The sequence below is a fragment of the Myodes glareolus genome, chromosome 15 (genome assembly GCF_982192425.1).
Source record: "Myodes glareolus chromosome 15, mMyoGla1.1, whole genome shotgun sequence".
Classification (NCBI taxonomy): domain Eukaryota; kingdom Metazoa; phylum Chordata; class Mammalia; order Rodentia; family Cricetidae; genus Myodes; species Myodes glareolus.
The window spans coordinates 21,647,779-21,671,270 of NC_142040.1; the positions used below are offsets into that span (position 1 = coordinate 21,647,779).

At 41.6% G+C, this 23,492-nt stretch overlaps 1 protein-coding gene across 1 annotated transcript in view; it reads left to right on the forward strand.

The window, feature by feature from the left end:
* Nucleotides 1-23,492, forward strand: part of Ap3b1 (adaptor related protein complex 3 subunit beta 1) — a 194,350-nt gene that overhangs the window by 26,153 nt on the left and 144,705 nt on the right. The window contains exons 2-6 of the mRNA XM_048455947.3: nucleotides 161-236; nucleotides 8,751-8,825; nucleotides 18,713-18,808; nucleotides 19,345-19,505; nucleotides 21,590-21,656. Coding sequence (XP_048311904.3) covers nucleotides 161-236; nucleotides 8,751-8,825; nucleotides 18,713-18,808; nucleotides 19,345-19,505; nucleotides 21,590-21,656 — 475 coding nt within the window. The remainder of the gene's footprint in view (nucleotides 1-160; nucleotides 237-8,750; nucleotides 8,826-18,712; nucleotides 18,809-19,344; nucleotides 19,506-21,589; nucleotides 21,657-23,492) is intronic.

The following is a 23,492-nucleotide window of genomic DNA, read 5'->3' on the forward strand; positions in this document are numbered from 1 at the left end:
GTGCTGCATAGACTTGTAGGGTGAAACAAGAGACGAGCCTTTAAACCCCTAGTGCAGCTCCTCCCACCGTGCTGTTTCAGTTCTTATAAAAATGCTAGATGTTCATAGCTGTCTTTTGTAAAAGTCCAGGTCTAGAATTATGTCTTCTCTGTTGTAATAGGAATGAAGACCTGAAGCAGATGCTGGAGAGCAACAAAGATTCCGCCAAGCTAGATGCTATGAAGCGGATCGTTGGGGTAGGTCAAATGGTCAAATGGTGAAATGGTCAAGGATTTTGACTTTCGGAAGCTGAGTGGGCTGTGATTATATTCACCATGTATGCTAAGTCACAGGAACACATTACTTTGTTCTTTGTTACTAATGCAGACTACCTGTTTAAGAGTGTCGAGGGAACAGTAACATAAGAAGTCAGGAAACATGAAGCGTGTTCTAGTTCCATCTGCTGTGCTTCAGTTTTCCACCTCTAATATCAAGATACTTCTTCTCTGAGACAGAACAAATCATTTTGAAGACAAATAAGGCTTTCAGGAATGTAAGGATTTGGGGGATCTTTTTGCCTACAGTCGTGAGCACAGAGAGCTGTGCATGAAAGCTGAAATCCTGTCTTCTCATAGCAGAGTGTTCATCCTGTCTGAAACAAGGTATCAGGTGCGGCTAGGATGCTTAGTGAGGTGGTACAAAGACTGATCTGCATGGACAGCCGAAGGAGTTGTATCTACAGCAGCTGTAGATGACTTATCCTTGCTTCCATTTGAATGGTGGATGTCGTTTGGCAGTGTCAGCAAAATGCTGATGAATCTATTTTTTTTTACTATTTTATTTATTAATATTATATTCCATAATACGTATACTGAATAGCTTTGTGTGAACAAAATTTTAATTTTCACAATTTAAAGAACTGCAGCTCCCCAACAACTTGTTCAAATTTAGACTGTGATAGTGTGTACTGGTTGAATAGTTACGTGCTGACATTTTGTATGCCAGCCTTCAGTCCACAGATGACTGTGTAAATTCCCAGTGTGAATCCTGAATACTTATCAGTCATTTCAGGTCTTTCAAATTGGACTGTGATTGGTTGTTACACCTATTATTCAGTCTAGCCACCGACAGCAAATGGTGTAGTTGCATCTTCGTTTCCTGTAATATTTTCCAAAATGGATAATTGGAAGAGGGATTTGGTTCCTGCATAAGAAACATTAGCAAACAAAATAAAAAGTGATTATGTTGTTAGTGAAATTCAGCCTGAGGATTAGAAGAGTGTGTGGAAGTTGACATCACTGTTTGGAAGACACTTAAATTCCTAGCCGAGGGTCTTAGGAAAAGGTGCCTAAGCACATAAGGGGGTTGGAGTAAAAGAAACACGTTGAACAGAGGAAGTGATGGTATTAGAAAAAAAAAAACAAAAATAAGAAAAAAGAAAAGAAACTTCCTATTAATTAAAGGGTTTCTAAGAGATACTTGACAACATTACAGGTACAAAAGTAGCATATTGGGAATGGACTCAGACTTGGAAAGGTTAAAACTTTACCATGGCAGAGAGAAGGTGCTCAGCATGGGTTAAGCGAGGAGAAGATGACAGCTGTCCAGCCGCTCTTGCCAGTTAATTCTCAGTGCTTCACATTAGTGTGCTAAATAATTTTATTATCTGTTTATGAAATAGCAGTACACATTGCTATTTAAAATTTTCTTATTGTGGTTATTTTAATGGGAATGGCTTCCATAGATGTTTGAACAGTTTGGGAAGGCTTGGGAGGTGTGGCCTTGTTGGAGGAGATGTGTCACTGGCTTTGAGATTTTAGAAGCCCACACCAGGCCCCATGTCTCTCTCTCTGCCTGCTGCTTTTTAATCAGGATATAAAGCTCTCAGCTATTGCACCAGCACCATGCCTGTCTGCTTCTCACTATGATGATCATGGACTAACCCTCTGAAACCATAAGAAGGCTCCCTCTTAAATGCTTTTATAAGAGTTGTCTTGGTCATGATGTTTCCTCACAGCAGTAGAACCATAACTAAGATACCTTTATTAAAGGAGTTATAAATGTTTTGAAAGAACCTTTAAAAGGCACAGATCAATTATACTTTTTGCAGCAAATTCCTAAAATTGCTTTTCATGGCTTCAGCTTGCATTCCTGCAGATCACAGGCGTGTACTACCATGCAAAGTAGAGATTGCCCTTATGTCTTCAGAGTTGGCTATAGCATTCCATTAAATCATTTTATTTTACTAAACCCTAGGATACTGGTATAATTCCTAATTCAGAGGTGGGGGAAAGTATCTTAAATACTTCATAAAAATTTTAAAAAAAATGTTTTTTAGCCAGCGGTGGTGATGCATGCTTTTAATCCCAGCACCTGGGAGGCAGGGACAGGTGGATCTCTTGTGTGTTTGAGGCCAGCCTGGTCTACAAAGAGAGTTCCAGGACAGCTATAGCTGTTACACAGAGAAACCCTGTCTCAAAAAACAAAAACAAAAACAAAAAAACAAAAAACTCAGGAAACAAGCAAACAAATAAATAAAAATTAATAAAAATTTTAAAATGTGACATTATAATAGTGCTTTATTTCTGTTAAGACAATAACAGAATAATGATCCCATAATCTATACTCTGGTATCACAAATATAATTTAACTATGCATATATTTGTTTTTATTTATTTATTTGAGACAGTGTTGCGCTGTGTGGCCCTGACCGTCCTGGAACTTACTACACAGTGTGGAGTCATCTTGAACTCACAGAATCTCCTGGCCTCTGCCTTCTAGTTGCTTAAGTGCGTGTGCCACCTTGTCTGACTATTTTAATTTTATGTTTTTTTTTTTTGTGGTACTGGGAACTGAACCTAGTCCTTTGATGGTACTAGGCAAGTGCTCCACCACTGAGCAGTGTACTTGGCTTTTTTTTTCTTTTTCTCTTTTGAGGTGGAGTCTTGCTGTGTACCTGGTTGGCCTGGTATAGCACGAATTCTAATTGGTATTAATAAGTAGAACCTGTAGTCAGTTACAGGTGTAAATGCTGAAGATCAGAGAAAAAGAGTAGCCAGACACTGGAGAGCTCTTTTACCTCTGCTGAAGGGACGATCCTGTCCTCTGACTGCCTCCTCAGACTTCATGCTCTGCCTGCAGAGGCGGTCCTCAGACTCTTTTCAGCTGTCTTCACCAGCCCTCAGACTGCACTGAGTTCCTGTCTCCTCCATTTTATACTCCTCCCTCCTCCCAGACATCATTCCTGTCTCCCTCTACCTCCCTAGTGCTGGACTAAAGGTGTGAGATTCCAGTTGCTGGGATCACTTTTGTGTGAGCTGTTTCCCTTTTAGACAGAGTCAATCTTGTGTAGCCCAGGGTGGCCTTGAGTCCTGGGACTCAAGGTGTGCACCACCACTCCCTGGCCTCTAGTGGCTCAGCTCTGCACTCTGATCTTCAGACAAGCTTTATTTGTTAGAACACAAACAATATCACTACAGCCTGGAATTTAGTGTGAGGGCCAGGCTATCTCCCAACTCTCAGCAGTTCTCCTGCCTCTGCTTCCCAAGGTCTCTGGGGTTACAGGTGTGTGCCACCACACCTGACTTAATAAGTATGCCTGTGTATGTTTACTGGATAGTTGATTTCTTTATCAAACTTTATGTAAGAATAAATTTGGAGTTTTATCTTTTGTCTATGGAGAAATGATTAGTAATTAAAATTTACTCTTGTAAAAGTGATACACATCTTTTATTATACAAGGAAGTATTTATATACACTTACTGATTTAAAAACTCTCTAAAACTACAGTAATGAGAATGATGGTGTGCTGAGCTAGACACAGCGGTAGAGCGCTGTGAAGGGTCCAGAGACAAACGTTCAGATATGTGACCAGTTGGTTTTTGACAGGGCCTAAGATCGCTCAGTGGGAAAAGGAGAGGGTTTTACTCAGCAGTCCCAGGAAAAGCACAAGAAAGTGGAGTTGAACTCCTGCCTCATGTCATAAAACGAACTGGAGTAGATCAGAGACTGAAAGAGCAAAATCCAAAAGAAATAGGAGGGAAGCTTCTTGGTGCTGGCTTCAACCAAGCATCTTAGATCTGATGTCAAGCCAAGCAACAACAGAATAGGCAGATTATATCCAAACCAAAGGCGTCTACAGAGTGGGAGAGCATCCTTACGTTGTTCACCGGATTAAAGGGCCAGGTTCTAGAGCACAGAGGTGGTATCTGTGGGTGAACAGCTAACTGTCCAGGGAAGTGGCTGGAAGACCTGGGGAGGCCTCCTTCTGTGGAGCCAACCGAGGACCAGAGAGTGTAGGGAAATGCTGTGTGTCTTTACTCATTAGGAGGGTGGCAGTCACCCTCAGTGAGACCACCATCCTCTCCGTAGGATCCATTGTAAAAACAAACTCAGGTGTTATAATAAAGATGTTGACTATGAATTGGAGCCTTCCTGCACTGCTGGCGGGAATGTAAAACGGTGCTATGTTAAGCAGTATAATAGTTAAATTAAAAGCAGGTGTGCCATGTGATCTAACAACTCCATTTCTGTGTACAGGCACAAAAGAACTAGGACCTTGAACTGATTTATTTATTCAGCAGAGTTTTCACAGTAGCCCATGGGTAGACATAGCTGTGTGCTCTTTATTGAATGCACAGGGCGGACTATTATGAGGAAGGAATGAGATTCTGACACATGCAGTAGCAGGGCTGGTAAGTGAGATGTAGTGTTGTGTGATTTTACATATGAGACAGTCAGATGTAAGAGTAGAAGGTGGTTCCTGAGGCAGTGGAGAGGGAAGTAGATGGATGCTTTGTGTGTGTGGGGGTGCGTGTGGAAGTTAGAGGGCAGCCTTGCCGACCAGCCCTTTGCCATGTTTGAGGCAGGTCTCCTGTTCCTCTGCTGTGTCTGCCTGAATAGCTGGCCTGGGCATACTGGGGTCTCAGATGCTGCTGTGCTTCTGGAGTTCAAATCTCATGATTGCATGCCAGGACTTTTAGCTGCTCGGCCACACCCTAGGTTCCTAGGTCTGTCTCTGCTCAGTGTCCTCACCCATTGCTCTGCTCTTTTCTTTTTCTTAGAAAGTCTGTCTTCTTCTAGATGTTTGGTTTATTTTCAGATGACAGGAACATTCCTTTGGGAAGAGGATGCAAAGTGGCATTCTGAGCCCTTTCTGTCCCCTTTGTGTGTAAAATAGGCTATTTAGTAGGATTATTGGATTTTGATGTTTTTTTCTTCTGAAATATGTATACATTTTATTCTCAATTTGTTTGACTGTAGATTAGGGAACAAAAATGTGATGACTACCTGATTGCTTTTTCTCTTCTCCTCCATTTGAGGATGTGTTTTATCAGTCTGGTAGATTCAATATTTTGAAGAAAAATAAATTTAATAAGATTTGGTTGGTGTTTGCTTTGTTACAGTATTGACAAATTATTTTTTAAATTTATCTATTTTGAGTTGAGTTCCATTACTTTCTTTTTTCTTAGTCTACCTGTTTTCTATTGACTTGCCTGTATTTTGTTTAGTTTTTTCTTTTATCTGTCTTTCATGTTTCTGTCATGTCTCTTGTCAAATTGATAATGACTCCCCTTTCCCGTCTAACTGTTGGTTGAATATTTATTGAATATTTTGAGCTGGTGTTGTAATTTTTGTCATGTCTTATCTTCTCCCATTATATTTTCAAATTCAGTAATATAACTTTATCTGAAGGGTTTCTTTCCTAGTTCAGAATTACACTGTTCCCAAAATGCTACTTCTTCAAATCATTTTAAAACATGAACTTCGACATACTTCCTCCTGTTTTCATCCACTCCTTTAAGAGAATGTATGTTTCCTCTGAGGGATGTTTTTTAACCTCATTTTGTCCTGTATTAGGCCATATGTACATAGCAAGCTCTTCCAGGGCGTCTATATTTGTCCAGAATGTCTGTTTGGGGTTGTTCTTTACAAACTTTCTACACTCTGAACTTAGTACATTTAGGCTCAGTTGCTAGTAGATGACCAAGGGTCTGCAGAGCAGAGTGGGAGGAGCAGGAAGCTAGGGTTCTGCACCTTTGTCTCAGGAACTGATACACACATTTCATTAAGTGGACCAGTGGGAGTAACGTTCATGCTCTTCTAGTTCTTTGTGTGTGTGTTGGAAATAGGTAATATAGTTTGCGTTGTTCTGTGAAGATGTTAGAAAAGGCAATATAGGAACTGAGAGATCTAGTCACATGATTATGTATTAGTGTTTTGTTTCGTTTTTCTGGGTTTTCGAGTCAGGGCTTCTCTGTGTAGCTCTGGCTGTCCTGTAGCTAGCTCTTATAGACCAGGCTGACCTGGAACTCACAGAGATCTGCCTGCCTCCTGAGTGCTAGGATTCAAGTCTTGTTCCACTACTGCCCAGCAAGGTATTAGGTTCTATTAGGTGCAATTATGATCAGGTGGTAAGTTATGCTATGGAAAGGTGATGTCCTACACCCATATTATATTCCCTAGATTGTTACTAGTATGCAGAAAGTTGTTTTTAAAATATGCTTGCCAATAAATCGCTATGCAGAAGTCTATTGATTTTCATTGTGTGGAATATATGTGATTAAAAGTATTCTGGATTCTCTAGGTAGCAGAGGACTCAAAAGTTGTAGCTAGATCATCAGAAGCAAGTCATTTAGAGTAACAGAGCTTGGAAAGGAAAAGAGCGTAGACCCTCAGAGTTCTGCTGCCTGCCCTGCCCTGCCCTTTTCCTCCTTTTTGAGACAAGAACTCTCTATGTATCCTTATCTGGCCTATGGCAGAGTTCTACCTGACTCTGCCTCCTGAATGTGAGGATTAGATGGACATGTGCCACCACGCCCAGCTTCTGTTGAATAATTTCAAAAAAAATCTAAGACATTTCGTACTGGAATATTGAAAGAAAAGAGAAAGGGGCTGTGGTAGAAAGTCATGTTTGAGGAAACAATGGCAAAAACTTTTCAAGTTTGATAAAGACACGTTAATAGAGATCCTGTAAACCAGGAGTTAATCGGGATAAAGTACAATTAAACCATGTGTTAACATAATAGTCAAACCATGGAAAACCAAAAATAAAGATTGTTGAAAATAACTGGTAAAAGTGACCCATTCATTTAGGGGAGCTGTGGGTTGGAGTGAACACTGGCTTGTCTTCAGAAAACATGTCGATCGGAAGATTGTGTTAAAGAACAGGGAGAAAGGAGCTGTCAATCCAGAGATATACATCTAGTGAGAAAATCCTTCAAGAATGAGGGACTAACATTGCCAGGCAAGGGAAGTTAGCAAGACCTATTTTTATGAATTGTTCCTAGAAATTCTTCAGAGCGAAAGGAAATGATATCAGGTGGAATTTTAGGGAGATCATTCAAAATGGTAAATATTTTGGTATGCAAAAAGGACTAATTTTATTCTTTTCAAGACAGTTATTACCTCACTGTTTTTATCCTTTGAGAATATATTTTGATCATATTTGTCCTCCAGCTCCTCCCAGATCCTCCTCCACCTTCCCTATCTACCCTTCATGTCTCCCTTGCCTCTCTCCTCCCACCCTCCCATTTCCTCTCTCTTAAATCCATGAGTCCAGTTTGTTGGCCAACTACTCCAGGTTTGGGGTCTGTGGTAGAGTGTGGTTGATACACCTGTTGCCATTGTTAAGTATTAGATCCCCGGTTACTGGATTCCTCCACCACTGCCGCAATAAACAAAATCAAACCAAATTAATAAACCTAGATTTAATAAACAGGGCAATGCAAAGCAGAGCACTCCCGTGTGTCCTTCAGGAAGGCAGAGTACAGAACATGAGGGCACACCAGGCAGATCTATTGGCCAGGTCAGGGTTTGGGGAGAGAGAGATGAGGGGGGGAGGTTGAGGTGGGACTTTCACCAGAACATTCCAGACTCTTTGGTATATGGATGCCAGGGGCTGGGGTGGAGCTTCCGGCAGAGCAGTGGCACCATTAAAAAAACTGCCTTTTCCTGTAACCAGTAGCTCCTCCCCTAGGGGTGGGACTTTGTGCCCACCTACCTTCCTTGCCACCTTGTGCATGCTGTCACCATTTCTTTAAGCTTATATGTGCATCATCCCTTTGTTTCTGGAGAACACTGGTTTTTTTTTTTTTTTTTTTTAAGCCATCTAACACCTCTGAGATTTGAAGCAGCTTTCTCCTCTTCCAAATAGTTCCCAGAAGCTGCGTATGGCTGTGAACAGATATACTCGTAACACTCAGGAGACAGAGACAAGGAGATCTCTGAGTTCTGCGCCAAACTTGGTTACATAGCAAGTTCCAGGACAGCCAAGAAGAGGGAGAGACTGTCTCAAAAACAGAAACTAGCCAGACCATGGCAACTCTAGCACTTGGGCAGCGGAGTTAACTGGTGAACACTGGCTTAACTTAATTTGACTGATTTAAACCACATTCTCTAAAGCCACATACATCTCAGCCTTGTGGGGAGAGATGGGATACAGACATTCCCTTTAGTACTTCAAAGTCTCTCATTCTCTGCACGCTGTCTCTGTGGGTCTCTATGTTAACTACCATCTATTCTGGAAGCTTCTCTGACAGGGATCAAATGGTGCAGTGATCTGTAGGTAAAGCAGTACGTTTTATTGCTATGCCCACTTAGCATAAAATAGTAGTACTTTTCCCTCTAGGGTTCATGACCTGTCTAGCCACAGGTCTGCCTGAGAAATTTTTAGTGGACATTGATATAATACGTATGACAACTGTATCAGAAAGGTTTTCAGATTACTAATTTAGAAGTTTCTGTCCTAATTCTCCTCTTTAACCCTTTAGATGATTGCGAAGGGGAAAAATGCATCGGAACTCTTCCCTGCTGTTGTGAAGAATGTGGCCAGTAAAAACATCGAGGTATTGTTTGCTTTTATCATTTTTATTACTCCTGTTGTGTAAGCCAACCACAAGCTACTTTGAAGCTCAATATATTTAAGTTCTTTGGCTTTTTATTATGGTAAAATGCCTACAAGCTTAAATATAGGTGAAGTCCAACAACAGGTGGGGTTGAACTTGGCTTTGGATTCCTGGTGGAAAATGTGAGCAATAGAATTGAAGTTGTAGTGATAGTCATTCACCCAGGTTGAGCTCTCACGAATTCCTGAAGACACAAATTTTTGAAGACTCCCTCGTGACTTGATTTTAGACTAGCATCTCTCCAGTGAGACAGACCTAGTCATTTCTACTGAAACTTCGAGAATTTGTGTCCTTTTTGCCATGTGTAAGACAAAATTCAGAGATCTCTGAAGATTTTCTGATTGTTAATACAGGGACTAAGCTCTCAGTGCGTCTGCGTGGGCTTATTAAATGAGTGCACCCCCTGCCAACCACTTTCCCAGATGCTGGGCTGACACCTTAGCCTAATGTCCAAGTCATACACCTTTATCTCTACTGCAGAAAAACTCTGGTCAAATTAAGAAAATTGTGTCAACAACTTTGAGACATATAAAATTTAAAACGAGTTACCACCGGCATTTGTGTGCTAGTATGGTGACAGACAGATGACATCACACAAGACGCAGAGCAGTGGCGTTCTGAGTTAGGAGGCCCTGTGAGGTGGAGTGGTGTGATTTCAGGGATTCCTAGTTTATGGTTTCGATTCTATTTTCTGTACATTATATGACTTCTCTCCCCTACTCCATACAGTTATTTCTACTCTTCATGATGGTTTTTGTCTTAGAGTTTCTACTGCTATGATAAAACACCACAACCAAAAGTAGCTTGGGGAGGAAAGGGTTTATTTCAACTTAAGCTCCACATCACAATCCATCACTGAGGGAAGTGAGAGCAGGAACCTGGAGGCAGGAGCTGATGCAGAGGCCATGGAGAGGTGCTGCTTGCTGGCTTGCTTCTCCTGGCTTGCCTAGTTTGCTTTCCTACAGCACCCAGGAGCACCCGCTTCAGGGATGGTACCACTCACAGTGAGTGGGTCCTCCCACATCAATCAAGAAAATGCACCACAGGCTCATCTGGAGGGACGTTTTCTCAGTTGAGGTTCTCTCTTCTAAAGCGATTCTAGCTAATTTCAAGTCCACATTGTGTTCACCAGCACAGTATTAAATGTTTAAAATACCCTTGCCAGTGATATTCTCTAGAGGAATAAGAGAAACGTAATTTTCTAATATTGGTCTAGGTTTTTGTTCCTTTTGCTTAATCTGTGTTTCCAGAGCACGTGCTTGACGAAGATGGCGCACCAGTGTGCGTCGCTGTCCTTGTAATGGAGTGTGGTTACCTGAAGGGCACTTGGAGACCTGCATTTAGTAAAACTGGAACTAAGATTAGCTTGGCCATTGGTGGTGACTTTAACTACAACTCTGTTCCTCAGGAGGGCACAGACCCTGATGCTAATGGCTGCTGTCCCCAGCACATGCCATAGTACTGGTGTGTTCACTCTTAGGCCTGAGCAATGCACCACTATTTTTCACTGAGTCCTAACTGCTGGCCTCAAGTCCCAGCTGAGTCACCGAGTGGACTCTGCAGGGTGACAAGGTTCATTCTGCATAGTTTCATTGTGAATTGAGTGATTTTTAGTGTGTTCATAGAATTTATCACAATGCCATGGCATTTTCTTACTCCGAAAGAAATTCTGTGATGACTGGCAGTCACTCTCTGCTCCCCCTAGATTCTGTCTGTGTGGATTTGCCTGTTCTGGGTACTTCAAGTGGACTAATGTAATCATAGGAGGTTATTGTTTGAGACTATACTCAGGTCTGACTAAAAAGGTCAACAGAACCCTGAATGCGGCTGTCTGTATGTGTCTGTCATGTCTTTAGGGTTCTCTATGTTGGAGCACTCTGACTGAAAGGGTTTTGCAGTGAAAGAGTGTCTTGATTGGGGCCAAAGAATGCCACAAAAATCCCACCAAGCAATAGACCTGACACGAGATTTAATGGGGGGCGGGTGGGGGCGGCACTGGGGGACTCAAAATAGCGGCTTCTGAGCAGGGGTGGGAAGACAGACAGTGGCAAATCAGGTTGTCATGGGACTTTGAGGGGTTATGGAGTATGTACACAGGGAACATATTTGCTGGTGGAAATATGTCACCATTAGTGAAGGTGGAGCCGGGAGCTGAGTCATGGAAAGTGGGGAGGGACCTGGATCTGGAATATGGGGAGTTCTTAGTTGACTGACACTAACCATGTATTTTTATGGCTGAGCGTCTTTCTACTGTATGCATACCTGCTCTTTGCATTTTTATTCGTCCATGGACATTTAGAGTATTTCTCCTTTTGGATGATTTGGAGTAGTGCTGCTCTGAGCACTAGTGTCCAGGATTTCGTATGATCCTTCACTATCGGACTATGGATGTCGACCTTAGCCTCTGCTGATGATGTGAGGACTCTGTGATAGCATTAACTGCCTGCCATTCTTTCCTGTGCTACCATTTTGTGTTTAAGACAGTAATGCTTGTGACTTCTGCTTCTTCATACTCTTGGGGTTTGTATAGTTATATATATATAAATATATTTGATTTGTCCTGCTACTGCATTCCCAGGTTTCTTCCCTGGCCTCGGATACATTTATGTCACTTAAGTCTGAAGCTTGCTGCTACTCTGCTGCAGAGCAGATTTGACTTCTAAAACTTGTGAAGCAGAGTTGAAGCTGGACCTATAGTGTTATAGTAATGGTGTCTCGCAGCAGTGATGATCACTACTATATAAAAAGCACCTCTGTGTGAGGTTGTTAGTGCTTCACACAGGTGAACAACTCTGTGAGACTAGCTCTGGATTTCTCTGTAAGGTACAGTGGAGGACTTATTAAAGCCATGCAGCCGATGCTCGGCAGTCATCATCCAAAGCCAAGGAACCATCCCTGGCAGCGAGCGCCATGCTTTGTGTTTGGCGCTTGCTTTCTGACCTTAGTATCTGACTCCTCGTTAGCACATGCTTTGTGAGGTATCCAGTATGTTGACGGTCTTTTGTGTTGTTAGGGATATGGATAGGAATGAGCGAGTCTGTGGAGCTGGTGAGCTTGATACTCATTCAGAGCTGTTTTACCTTGACATGTAGTTACAGTAGGAAGACCTAGCTGTTTCTTCTTTTTGCTCCTTTGCGCTCAGGCTCTGGTATGTTGACTGATTTTCTGTGAGAAAAGTTTTAGCAGAAATACTATTTTTGATGGATGGAGCTAGAAAACATTGTTTTGAGTGAGGTAACCCAGATACAGAAAGACAATTATCACATGTACTCACTCATAAGTGGTTTTTAAACATAAAGCAAAGTAGCCTATAAATCACAATCCCAGAGAACCTAGACAACAGTGAGGACACTAAGAGAGACATACATAGATCTAATCTAATTGGAAAGTATAAAAAGACAAGATCTCCTGAGTAAATTGGTAGCATGGGGATTTTGGGAGAGGTTTGAAGAGGAGGGGAGAGGCAGGGAGGGGAGCAGAGAAAAATGTAGAGCTCAATAAAAATCAATAACATTTTAAAATATACTATTTTTGAGCTTTTCCTTTTAAAGACTTAATTTTATTTCTTGTGCATATCTTTGCGCCATGTGTGTGCAGTGCCTACGACATCAGAAGAAGGTGCTAGATCCCCTGGAACTGGAGTTGCAGATGGTTCTAAGCTACCATGTGGTTGCTGGAAATCGAACCCATGTCCTTTGCAAGAGCATCAAGTGCTCTTAACCTCTGATTCCTCCATGCAGCCCTGGGCTGCTTGTTTTTTGATACCTTTTGTTCTTTAAAACCTTGTGGTTTTTTATGAAACATACTTCGTCTTCTACTCTTAAGGAAAAACTGTTAGAGGCGTCTTAGAAATTTGTGCTGAGAGGATTGATATTTCCTTGCAGCCAAGTGAGAAATTTTATTTTTATAAGTATATGCTGCCTTAAATACACAGGTGAGCTGCATAGTACATCACCTGGCATTAGATGTCAAATAATATCAAAAGTGACCTAGTAAGCAGTCAGTGCTTATAGTACAAAATAATCAAAGCTTCAGTCAATAGCTCATGAAGTTTGCTGTAGTGATATCGATAAGCTAATTAAACAGATCTGCCTGTGTTCCTCCAGACTGCTGGGGCTCTGCTATGATTAGCTTTACAGCAAGGAGTGTTGTAACATTGAATGAAAGTAACTGATCACAGAGTGGCGTAGTCACGGACCTTTAACTACTCCCATTTCTGCCCACAGAATGGTCTCAGGAAAAGTAGGCTTTCTACGCACTCCTGCAGCCTGGCAGTGCATAGGCCTCTTGTGGTCAATATTGATTGATTCTTATAACAGAACTGGAACAAATTTAGTGTTTTGCAACCTTCTGTGATTTAATATTGTTATGCTTTTTGCTATAACATTCGCAGAAATTCTTCTCCAATAGTGAGTAATTATAGTGAAGCCTGCTAGCCCAGCTGTGATTCCGAATGTTTCAGTGTACCCATTATAAATCTGAGATGCATTTTGGAGTCCGTAATACAATTTTAAAGCTAGCTGACTATCCTAAGAAACAAAAGATGTTGACAAATAAATCCCTGTGAGATCTGGACTTAATGCTTCTCCTTTAAAACTTTACTGTAAAGTGTAGCATCAGCTCTGAACATATTTAGTAGGGACAAAGAGCACTTTAAGTGATTGTTACAGACAAATAAAACAAGTTACATAATCACCCTAATATCTGTGGTTCCTGATAGTGTATTGGTGGCTTCTAGACATTGCTATTCAGTGACTTACAGCTGTTGGGAACTTTAGATCCTAGATGTTGTAACCTGTTTGGAAAGCCCTAATTTTTGTCGGTCCTGTGATGTTGAATTGGGATGTGAGTCATTTGGTGGCTGCTGAGCTGTTTTTGGAAATCTGATGAGCCCCGACAATACACAGTTTAACTCCAGCACGCTCTTTCCAAGGTGATTTGAGGACTTTCTGATGGAGATGTGAACTTGCTATTAACCTGTCAACCTGTCTGCCATCCAGAAGTGCTGTATCCTGAGGAACTTAAAACTCTGGTTGGGGAGTTCTGGTCATCTGCTTTTCAATAAATTTCTATCAATCATTGCATAAAAACTATGACACCAAGAACTTAAAATATTATTTTGAATCAAAAATGTTAGTTATGGTTTGGATATTTTGGCTTATTTTACTTTTAAAATGACCACTCTCGCCTGGTTTTGGTTTCTCCCTAAACTGATCTTGCTTGGTTTTGGAACCTATGGTTTGTGTCTTATGTAAAAAAAAATTTTTTTTTTGCTTGAGATCATTTAATGGAACAGTATTGCATATGTGTCTTTATTTTTAGATTGTAGAAATTCTGAAGTTTGAGAAGCACCAATGTGAACAAAAGAAATCACATGGAGTCTGATTGGGAATTTAACCTGAAAGTTCATTATTAATAGAGGTGGTGTGGGGATCCTGAAATGAGGCACCCTAATGTTATGGAGTAAAGACAGCGATCCTGGAAGGAGGCACGCTGACATCATAGAGTATCATCAGTGGGGATCCTAGAACGAGGCACGCTGACATCATAGAGTATCAGTGGGGATCCTAGAACGAGGCACACTGACATCATAGAGTATCATCAGTGGGGATCCTAGAACGAGGCACGCTGACATCATAGAGTATCAGTGGGGATCCTAGAACGAGGCACGCTGACATCATAGAGTATCAGTGGGATCCTAGAACGAGGCACGCTGACATCATAGAGTATCAGTGGGGATGGTGGAAGGAGGCACGCTGATGTCGTAGAGTATTGGCGGGGATCCTGGAACGACACACTCTGATGTCATAGGGTAGCATCTCCTGTTGGTTTGTGAACAGGAGCATCCCGGCTAGGCTCCACAGTGCAGATTTGTTCTTGGAGTTAAAATATCGGACCCTTCATAGTAAAACTATATGCTGGACATTGTGTGTGAATTTGGGCCCATGATTTATTAAAACTTAGATGATTTAGAACATTTATCTATATATACAAAATGTTTTTTTTTCCTGCCTTAAAGGATAAGAGATCTGAGTATAGTTCTCCGTAGTCCCAGCACCGAGGTGGTCAAGACAGGGATCATGAGTTCCTGGCTAGTTTAGGCTATAGTGAGATCCAATCTCAAAGGGCAAAAAAGCCAATATTTTATGAGAAGTTTATTCTTGGATTGTGTAATTTTACTAGGTTTTCAGGTGTCCTGGGAAGTGTACTAACAAAACCTTTACTTCAGGATTACTGTTATGATTCTGTGGGAGAGGGACTTCGGTAGAAAGGAGACGAGAGGCCCCACAGCTGGCGAGAGACAAATGTGCCATGCAGATAGAGCTTATGGTGGGGTTGTTTTATTGAGAAAAAGGGAGTGGGGGAATGGAAGAGAGGGAGGAAAGGAAGAGAGAGAGAGAGAGAGAGAGAGAGAAAGAGAGAGAGAGAGAGAACAAGAGAGAGCCTCTTCATAAGAAGGGAGTGGATGGAAGCCGGAATGGGCGGTGTTTGCCTCTTATAGGGACCTTTTGCACCTGCTTACAGCCATTTGACTCTGAGCTGACCAGGGTACTGTCTGAGTGCATCCTGCCAGGTGACAAGCCAGCATAATGCCTGAATCCTAACAAACACTTTAATTGAAATTAAATTGGAGGACTCTCCTCATTGACCAGAACTTGTAGGAGCTCAGAAGGTGCCCCTGCCCTCCTCAGGCACACCCTGTGACCATCACCAAATCTGCCTCCTTGAGAGGAGATAGTAATTGTCCTTAGTGGGGCGTCAGCACTGAATGAGTAGTGGCGTTGTAGGTGGCCGACCTTAAAGTGCTCAGCAAGTTTTCACTGGGAAGTTAGAGAGATTGAGGTGAAGAATAAAAGCAGAGCCAGTGAGTGCTTTTCTTTTCTAACCAATAATTTCCTGGTTAATTTGAACACTGGCTGAGATGGTAGAAGTATTTGGGTAAAAGAAGCGCTGCAGAGCTTCCTCAGATGGAAGATAGCTGACAAGGTATGGTGCATTCGTGCAGCTCGGCGCCTGGATCGGAGAAGTGTGCTAAAATATAAGAAGTTTAAAATATTAGAAGTTTAAAATATGGATTATTTACAAGGTAATTGTATTGTAATGATGTTCAATATTTTGAATTTGGTAACTGAAATGCTTGAAAAGTGTATGTGTTTCTTTTACTTGGACCATCACCCAACTAGAAGTTCTAGGGGACTTTGTTACCTTGAAGGGACAAGAAATACATGGTAGCTGTAGTTGCAAGGCAGTGAATCGTTTGCTTGCCTGAACAAGAGATAGCCTTGCTTCTGGATACATTTTCCTTGAACACAGAGTTGTTCATCTTAAAGTACATATTTGGGAAGGGTGTGGACTTGCATCCTGAGTGGATTGGTGTTTTCTGTGGAAGGGTGGACAGTTGTGAGAGAAGGGTTGGTCCTCAGAGGCACAGTTAGAGTTAGTTTGCTCCTGTCATGGGGGACAAAGGGGATGCCACATATTGTTGACTTAAAAAGCTTTTCATTCAGCTGAGTTTTTGTTGCTCTCTTGAGCAGGTCTGTGCCTGTTTTTCTGCTGGCTGTGGGTTATCAAAGCTGTAGAAGCTATCGTTTCCTAGAAATACGGAAACTTAGAAAGCATTCCTAGTTCAGCCTGGCACAGTAGTGCACACCTGAAGGCATGGGTGGCTGAAGCAGGAGGATTGTTGTGATTGGCGGACCTGAGTGAGCTACAGAGTGAGGCCTTATCTCCATCCTCCCATAGATATGTAACTGACTCTGATTTTGTTTTTGTTTCTTGTTCTGAGACCATTTAACATGTTAAAATTTTTAATGTAGATTTCAATGCTAAATATAGACTTGCTTTATTTTGTGTAGCAGCTGCACAGTATAGTTCACTTGGATATATATAGTTTACTGCTTATGTATTAGTCAGAATTTTATTAATTTTTAGTCTCATAGAAGATTGTAGGTGAAATTTGTTGATGGAGGGGCTACCAGAGATAAACTGAGTGCAGTTTGGGATCAGAGTCAAGTTATATTCAAGGATGTTTCTGTTTGATGGGAAAAAAAAAGTCTGGGGCAAATTATTAGCTATACTGAATACTGGGTTAGAAATGTTGGGTTTTATTTTTGAGATTTTTGTGGAACTTTTCAGCCATGATGAATACTTAGAGATTATTGTATTTTTGTAATTAGTTTCATCTGTAACATTGCTATATGAGTAGAGTAATATAAATTTGTTTTTTCTATATTCACTGTTTATAAGTATATAAAAAGTGTGCTCCCCAAGTTTTTACTTGTTTATGATGTTGTGAAGGTGGCTAAGCAGGTTGGGTCATAGAATTAACATCTGAGATTACCTCAACAAGATGCTATTAAGAGCCAGGTCTCGGGTGCTGAACTTTCCTATAGATGAATACACAGCCTTGCTTTTCATTTCAGAGATTGAAACTGGAAAACTTAAAAGCACAGCTGTTCATATTCTGTGGGGCTCCTGGCATTATGTTTGGGAAAGCGGATACAGCGGGTTTTCCGCTACTGCCCTTGGGACAAGGAGCAGCTACAGCTGGGCTTTCCAACGCTGCACTCAGCAAAGTGGATATGGTGGGGCTTCCCGCCACTGCACTCGGGAACGTGAATACAGCGGGGTTTCCTGCCACTGCCCTTGGGAAAGTGGATACCGTGGGGCTTCCCGCCACTGCCATTGAGAAAGCAGATACAACGGGGCTTCCCAGTACTGCACTTGGGAAAGTGGATACAGCATGGCTTCCCGCCACTGCACTTGGGAAAGTGGATACAGCAGGGCTTCCCAGCACTGCGCCTGGGAATGTGGATAGTTTTAATCCTTGGTTGTTTTAATGGAGGCTTCACCAGGAGCAGAGTTCTTTCCTAGTTTGTTCTGCTTAGACCTCATTTTAGTTTGGAGTGCCACATGGAAAGAAACAGACCATAGAGTATGTTTATGACGGAACAAACAGCATAGTGAAGGAACTTATAACCACATTATATCAAGAGGAATGGGGACTGGGAGAGTAATTTGGTGATAGTGTGTGCTTAGCATGCACAAGACCCCGGGTTCTTGTTATCACTACCACCCCTGCATCCTTCTCGATCACTACCAGATCCTCCTCCACTGCCACCTCCTTCACTTCTCCCTCCTCCTCCCACCACCACCTCTACCCCCACTACTGCCACATCACCACCTCCTCCTCCTCTTTCTCCTTCTCCTGCATGATTACTACCACTACCTCCTCCTCTTCTACCTTCTCTTCCGCCACCGATGGGGTGAAGGAAGAACTGTAAACTTCATTAAATTGTCTTTAAAGGTTTTTCCAGAACACTGACCAGTCTCGTCTCTTTGGAATTGTTATTACATTAAAGTAGTATTATTTTCACATATTATCCTATTAAGCTGAAACTATCATAGAATATACATTGGAATGTGACTGCTACCATTAAAGGAGTTGGTGCTATTTGATAGATGTTGAAATGTAAGTTTCAGTACCAGATGGTGAAGGCCATGCTGTTTACATGTATCTTTGATTTTCAACTTTTTTTGGCCAGTTGATATTTTCATATTATACAATTTTTTTCTGAGAGATTAAACAAACTCAATGTGAAAGGAAGAGATACATTGACAGAATTTTGCTACAAAAAATACTTGCTTCACAGACTTTCTTTTGCTTTCATTATCACACAAAATGGCATCTACGTTTACAGGCTAAGCTGTGACCAGATCCAGTTACTTATTTGAGGAAAATTGAGAATGGATTTTGGTTTATAAAATATTGAGTTTTGAATTTTCATCCTGGTGGGAGTGAATGACTTTTTTTTCCCTCCAAATAGATCAAGAAGTTGGTGTATGTTTACCTCGTCCGATATGCTGAGGAACAGCAGGACCTGGCGCTCCTGTCCATTAGCACTTTCCAGCGAGCTCTGAAGGTAAGTGGTAGCGACAAGGCATTCGCACAGTTGGAGGAGTGTCCTTCAAAGAAGCGGGACAATAATCTACTACCTGCCTCGCTGTGGCTTGGAGGAGATAAGGGACCTCCCAGAGCTCAGACTCAGTGGCCTTGGAAAATGATCTCTGTATCCCCACGCGGAACCTTGCCATAGATCGTTGTCGTGCATGGGAGGACTGCTTATTGTTGTACCTACTGGTGGTTGAAAGTGTAGAGATAAGACAGTGGGACAGTTTTAAAGAGCACGTTTAAAGTTGTGATGGGTTTACTATGGAAGATTAAAGTCTAGTATGTTTAGTAGTAGTCAGCTAGAATTGTACCGCACTTTAATAAACCGCTACAGAAAAGACACATTCATTCACCTTTCCTCTTCTCGCAGTTTCCTGACATCGATGTCTGTTTTCAAAGGCTCTTCTGCTGTGTAGATTAGCACTGTAACACCTGCTAACTGTATCATGCAGATGCTCTGGAAAGAATGAACTTGAAAATTTGGTGAGTGTTTTCACTCTGTTTTAGGACCCAAATCAACTAATCCGTGCAAGTGCCTTGAGAGTTCTGTCAAGTATTCGAGTGCCAATTATTGTGCCTATCATGATGCTGGCTATTAAGGAGGCTTCGTCTGACCTGTCACCGTATGTCAGGAAGAATGCCGCCCATGCCATACAGAAGTTGTACAGGTATGTGCTTTGTTGATCACAGTAGGCATATGTAGTATTCCACAGACTGTTGTGAACTAGAGGTCCTTGCTAGCCTGTCCTTCTAAGTAAAAGAATTTGTCTGTGCGTGTTTTTTCCCTACAAATAATTGTTGCTTTTGTGTTGCTTAGAGATCCTATGAGAACTTTTTCTTCTGAGCTTATTAGGGCCTCTCTTTACTTCAGGTTTCATAACTTTAATCAGAGTTTGAATTCTCATTTGTATAATGTGTCTTCTACATGCACATGTGTGTGTGCGTGTTGTCAGATAATAGAGGGCTGGGAGATGACTAGTGGGTATGAAGCTCCAGTGCCCGAGTACAGACCCCGGCACCCAAGGTTTACATAGCTATGTCTGCAGGTGCCTGGAAATGTAGCCAGCGTCGTGCGGGGAGAGCAGAGATAAGGAGGTGCTGAGAGCTAGCCTGGCCAACATGGTGAGCAGCGGATGGTTCAGTGAGACACCGTGTCTCAAGGCAGTAAGGCATAGAACCATTGAAGAAGGCACCAGTGTCCTCCCCTGGCCTAAGAATATGTATATGCAGGTGCATGCAGCCACACACTCACATACATGGAATGCAGGGGCGGGAGAGGAGAGGAATCCTCTTGTTTACTACAGAGTAGAATTTTATGTGTTTGCTTACAACTCTTTTTGTTTCCTTTCCACCTTTTATTTCTGCTGCTAACTGTGTGGAGTGTGATTCTTGCCCAGAGCTATTTTATTGCATACTTTTTTTCATAGTGTTTTTGTTTTGAGCCAGGGTCTTGCTATGTAGTGTCTATTTTTTTTTTAACGTTTATGTGTCTGGGTGTTTTGCCTACATATATCTCTGTACTCCATGTGCGTATAATACCCATGGAGGCCAGAAGAGGGCATTGGGTCCCCCGGTACTAGAGTTACAGTTGTGACCAGCTATGTGGGTGCTGAAAATTGAGCTTGGGACCCAGGGTTCTTAACTGCTGAGCCATCTCTCTTCCCCATTCAGTACTTTTAAATTATATGCTATTGACAATTTTAGCAAATACCTTGATCTCTGTGGAAAAAATACTGTCTAGAACAAGTTATGTATCATAATGCGTTGCTGTTTTCTGTTATCTCTCTGCAAGCTACTGCTTTTGTGTCTGGTGGGCTCTCAGTGTTGTGTCAAACAAGTTACATGCATGAAATCAGAAGAGTGAATAGCATTCGTATTTTTAAGGTGGAAATCAACCATATTTGCCACATGCACATTATGACACATGGAAACTTCTCTCCTTTCATAAATGCAATAAAACTTTTTAAAAGAAATGTAAAGTCACAGTAATGGTTTAAAAGTGCACCTTGTGGCCAGGCAGCAGCTCACTGTCACGCTCTGTCACGCGCCGTGAGGGTCCTTAGCACTGCTCTTTCTCATCTCTGTCATGTGTTTTCACATAGTCTGGCCCCGTTTGCCCTGGGCTTAGATGACAGCCTCATAATGCCTATCTGTTAGCAGGCTAAGGTAATTAGGTTTTATTTAGAGGTGCTCTTTTTGTTTTTGGCATTTACACAACTATAGTTTAAAAAACCACTTGCTGTCTTTTACTTCTCCTTGAGATAAAAAGGAATTTCCAATCAGATACTTTCAGCTACTTCCTTAGAGTTCTGCAGCTGGCTTTGGAAGTGATTAACACCTGGTTTAGTTAACATGAGCACCTTTAGAGGGGAAAGGCAACTCATTGACTAGAAAACCCACCCCATCTTACTAAGATGTCTGTGTCTGGAAACCTCTCTTAGAACACCTCAGCATTCCTTTTTTTCATTTATTTATTTATTTATTTTATTTTTGTGTGTGTGTTTTGTTTTGTTTTGGTGTTTTGAGACAGGGTTTCTCTGTATAGCCCTGGGTGTCCTGGAACTCATTCTATAGATGAGGCTGGCCTCAAACTCAGAGATCCACCTGCCTGTCTCTTGTGTGCTGGGATTAAAGGTGTGTGCACTCCCACCCTCAGCCAGCCTCAGCAGTCTTGAAGTGATAAGTGTCATGGAATGTTAGAATGAAGGGCAATGCATGTGACTTATTTATTTATTTCTTTTTAACATTTTAGTCTTGATCCAGAGCAGAAGGAAATGTTAATTGAAGTCATCGAGAAGCTTCTGAAAGATAAGAGCACTGTGAGTATTATCTTTTGACGTTGCTGAATTGTATTTTATTTTACTATGATTTATCCTGGTAGATGTTCACGTCTACAGTATTACAGGTGAGCATATTGGTACCCCTTTAATCCCATCAGTTGGGACAGAGAGGCAGATGATCTTCGTGAGTTTGAAGCCAGTCTGCTGTGCATAGTGAGTTCTAAGTTACCTAGGACCACAGTGTGAGATCCTGTCTCAACAACAACAAAAACCCCAACCCCAAACAAACCAAGTACTAAAGACCTATTGAACAGCAGAGAGAGGAGGTTTTGGTATTACAAATGTTCTTTTTCCTTTTGTTCTTGCTATTAGTTTGTTGGCTGCTGGTTTTTAAGAGAGGGTCTCATACATGGGCCAGGCCGACCTAACACTTACTGTGTCTACCAGTTTGGCCTCTCCTTCATAGCAGGTTGACCACAGCTTCTCGAGCACTGAGGTTACAAACGTGCTCTAGGATGCCCAGCTTATGCACATTTTCTAAAATATTAAAGCAGTTCTCAAAATATTTCTTCCCTAAAAAGTTTTGTAGTTGAACAAGGCTCAATTTTTCTTTGTTTCTAACAGTTATTATTCTAACTAAAATACATAGTCTTTTGAGACTGTGTATATCCACATATATCCCTTTTCTATGCTCAGTTTATGTATGCATTGGCAGATAACAAGGCTTAGGTGTTGACTGAGATTTCTGTCCCTCCTTTTCCTGCAGCCATTCAGTCCCAAAGAAAACACACAGAGGTCTACATTAATCATAAAGTGGTTGGCCTATTAGCTCAGGCTTCTTATTAACTCTTACATCCTACATTAACTCATAATTCTTGTCTGTATCAGCCACGTGACTTGGTACCTTTATCAGTGAGGCATTCTCTGTGTCTAGATGACAACTGCGGACTGAATCTTTCCTCTTCCCAGAATTCTCCTGTTCTTGTCATCCTACCTCTGCTTCCTGCCTGGTCACCCTGCCTATACTTCCTGCCTGGCTACTGGCCAGTCAGCATTTTATTAAAATACAAGTGACAAATCTATACAAAGTACAAATCCATTGTCCCATAGCACTTAGGAATAGAGGTAACCTATGCGGTGTGAATGAGTGGCTGGAGGCATTAAACTGCTGATGCCTTAGGGCTTCTGTACCCACTTCTCACAACTTGAACTACTTAGGAAGTGATCATATGTCATGCTCGAGAACATGGACTATTGCCATCCAGAAGGTCTCTAATATAGTAGTCACTGGCTCCTTTATTATTTTAATTGTACTTATTTATTTTGTATGTGTGCTTATGTATGTATGTGTGTGGGCGCACCTGCCGTGGAGTGTGGGTGGCAGTCAGAAGACTACTTGGTTCCCTCTCCATCATGTGGGTTCTGGGTCAGGCCTGTGGTCATGATCTTAGTGGTAGGCTTTTCCCACTGAGCCATTTGCAGCCCATTCTTGTTGTTCCTGTTGAAAAGTGGGGTATTGGAATTTCTCTTCAGTTCTATCAGTGTTTGCTTTGTGTACTTAGGAGCTCTGATGTTGATACATATTTTATACTTTATCTTATTGTTTATAAGTTGTTTTTATCACTAATGTCTTGTTTTATATAGTTAGTCTAACTTATGATTGTTTTCACACCTTCATTTTCCAAACTTTCACATTTAAGTTGTATATTTTTGATTTTTTTGAGACAGGGTTTCTCTGTGTGTAGCCCTGGCTATCCTGAAGCTTGATCTGTAGTCTGGGATGGCCTCGAATTTACAGAGATCCACCTGTCTCTGCCTCCCAAGTGCTAGGAATAAAGACATACGCTACCACTACCCATCTAAATTGTATTTTCC